This window comes from Propithecus coquereli, unplaced genomic scaffold (genome assembly GCF_000956105.1).
Source record: "Propithecus coquereli isolate 6110/MARCELLA unplaced genomic scaffold, Pcoq_1.0 Scaffold909, whole genome shotgun sequence".
NCBI lineage: Eukaryota > Metazoa > Chordata > Mammalia > Primates > Indriidae > Propithecus > Propithecus coquereli.
In genome coordinates this window covers 39,435-42,366 of record NW_012155385.1, presented here as the reverse complement: position 1 = coordinate 42,366, position 2,932 = coordinate 39,435, and the positions used below count along the sequence as shown (strand labels likewise).

At 54.0% G+C, this 2,932-nt stretch overlaps 1 protein-coding gene across 1 annotated transcript in view; it reads right to left on the bottom strand.

The window, feature by feature from the left end:
- Positions 1-417: 417 nt before the first annotated feature.
- LOC105826708 (liver carboxylesterase-like) overlaps positions 418-2,932 on the bottom strand; it is a gene marked incomplete at its 3' end in the record, with an annotated part of 18,639 nt that continues 16,124 nt past the window's right edge. The window contains exons 3-5 of the mRNA XM_012664726.1: positions 2,603-2,743; positions 834-914; positions 418-565 (exon numbers count right to left, since the gene is read on the bottom strand). Of these exons, the coding sequence (XP_012520180.1) occupies positions 418-565; positions 834-914; positions 2,603-2,743 (370 nt within the window). The remainder of the gene's footprint in view (positions 566-833; positions 915-2,602; positions 2,744-2,932) is intronic.

Genomic DNA, 2,932 nt, shown 5'->3' with positions numbered 1-2,932 from the left:
GACAACTGAGAACTGGTGGATGAATACCCCAGCTCCTCCTGCTCAGAGGGGACAACCCTGAGCCGTGTCCTCTGCTTGTTTCCAGAGCTCCCAGCTTCAGCTGTGTACAGTGGACACTTGATGGGCAACACTTCACGGATTGTCTTCCATCTCTTCCCTCTGACACTTCTCCACCTCCCTGCTGATGTTTTCTACCATTACCTGACAAATAAACTGCATGCGCCTGGATCATTGTCTCAGAGTCTGCTGCAGGCAGAAACCCAAATAGGACAGCGGCACATCTTATGCCATACGGGACTTGCCTGTGAGGCCTGACCTTCGGTAGTGTCCACATCTGTCTATGCTGGGAGGTGGGCAGGTCAGACACTGGAGCTGGTGGGGTCTGTGTTCCTCTCCCGTCTAGCCTCTAGGACTCACCTCTGTGCCGTTGGGCCAGAATTGCAGATGGGACACCAAGTAAGACATCTCCAAGCAAGTCCAGGAACAGGTCTTTCTTTTTGACAGGGTCCTCTGTTCCTCCTAAATACTCCTCAGTGGCCACCGAAGTCAGCTCTTCAGGGATGCCCTGAAATAGATCAAGACGGTGACCATGAGCCCTGGTGAGCAGTGCAGCTTCTCTGGCCAGTGAGCGAGGCTCGCACTGATGGAGAACCGCCCCAGCCCTGGGCAACTCCCCCCTCAGCCCCAGGATGATCAAGTGGGGAAGGTAGAAAAGTGAGGGTAGAACCCTCAAGCCCCAGTTTCCACTCTGTAATTTAATTGATCTGTGATTCGGGACAAGTCCCTGCCGCTCTTTGGGTCTCAACCAATTCCCACGATTCCTAGACTCTTACAACAACGGGGTACAACTTCCACAAGAGTGACGTGGCCGTCTTCTGGTCCAGTTTGCCTTCAGAATGCAGATAGCCCATCATCTATTACAAAAAAAATGGTTAAGATTTTGTGAATTATCAGGAATTGATAAGAGCCAAACTGACCAATGAACCAAACCAACACAGACTGAAGGTCCTCTAATTTTCTTGGGCCTTGAAAAGCATGGGTCATTAATGAACTGTGAAAATCAATGAATCAAATGGACTTGCATCCAGAAATTTAAGGATTGTAAAGAGGATAAAAAAAAATTTAGGAGAAGCTATGTCAGTTTTTGCAGCATGTGTGCAGGTGCATGTGTGTTTGTGGGTGCGTGTGTGTGTGTGGTGTGCATGTGTGTTTGTGGGTGTGTGCACGTGGTGTGCGTGTGCATCCCACTAGAATCCCCACAGTGGTCAGGGAGTAAGAGAGGGAAGCTGTAGCCAGGCTAGCGTTGAAGTCAAGGGCTCTGGGGCAGGTGACACAGACCTCTCAAATTCCCCACCTGTCGCAGATGACATAGAAACTCCCGAATCCTTCCATCACGGCTTTGGTCTTAGGCATAACCTCTGATATTCTTCTGAAGGCAGAACTGCAGAACTCTCAGCACATAACGACTCTGTCCAAACCTCTGCACCCAGAGACTTCCTCAAGCCCTAGCAGGTCTCCTAGCAGCTTAAGGTCAATGCCCCCGACAATGGCTCCAGCCCCCATACAATGCCTGCCTGAGAAAGCTCCACCTGCCAGGAGAACTTACTCTCTGCTGCAGCCAAAACCTGGTGACAGGCAGAAGCCCCTCAGCCCCTCCCAGAGCAGTCACTTTAGGCAGCCTGCAAGTACAAGGCCTTTCTCTGCCCTTGGGATGCAAATCTACCACCCAGACTGCTTCCTCCAGGGCCTGAGAGGCCTCTCTATTAAGTGCAAACCTTCAGGGAGGCAACCCTGGGTCTCCCTCCCAGTCCTGTGCAAAGATTCGCGCCTCACTTCAGGGAGGGCCTCACTTCAGTCTACACCACGGCCTCCTGTTTCTCCTCCAGATGAGGGGGACTCACACATCCAGGTGGTGGAGCCTCACGGACTAACCACCCCAACTCCGCACCCCATAGGGCTTTCCTTTAGCACAGCCGGGCTTTAGGACAGTCCCAGCCTTTGTTTCAGGGATTCGGGGCCCGTCCGCACTGGACAACTCCCTACTGCAGTCGTGTTTCTGAATAAAACCTGTCCTACGGCTCTAACTGGGGTTGGCTTTGTCTACGTTGGACAGGAAGGAAATTCTTTCTGCGCATTTAGAGTCACTCTTAACTCAAGGAGAACCAACTCGCTCTGAATCTCTCCAGAGAGACGACTGAGAGCGTGCGTGGAGATTCATGGGAAACTGCGCACCAGGCCCAAGGTGAGAAGCCGCCGCCCAGGCCTGACTCGCCTCAACTCCCGAGCTCCCTCCCCGTTCCAGGCTCCTCCGTTTCCATCTGCATAACCGTTACCTCCACAGGCCCTCCCAGCACGGACACCAAGCAGGATTCTTTCATTGCAAGATGATCAAAGGGTGTTGGGGAGAGGAGTTCTCAGGGCCGTGGCACCCTGGTCACAGCTGGGCCATCCCAGAGAAGGTTTCCATGGAAATGACAACTTGGGAGGGAGGGGACAGATGTCTTGGACTCAGATCGGGCCTTGGAGAAGGACGGACGTCTGTGACCAGAGCTGGGAGGGCTGACGGGGAGAGCGGAGAGTCTAAGAGGCTGCACGTGCTCACCGTTGGGATGATCCAGCCAAACTCTTGCTTGTTGATGCCGACGATGTAGGGGACAGTGTTGAAATTCTTCTCGGCCAGAATCTCTTCGGGGGTTTTGGGCAGCAGCACGCCATCCACCACTGTGGGCATGAAGGGGTGACTCTGGGGACGAGAGCAGGGCAGCGTCTGAGCCTCCCCCTCCCCAGGCAACACCCCGTGCCCGCTCTGCCAGTCTGAGGGTGAGGGCAGCACATGGACCCGTGTAGCCCCAGGCAGTGGCCCCAGAAGCTCCTAACAAAGCGGGCAAAGTGTGTGTGACCCCAGAGGGCAGAACTTCAACCAGGGTCTGGT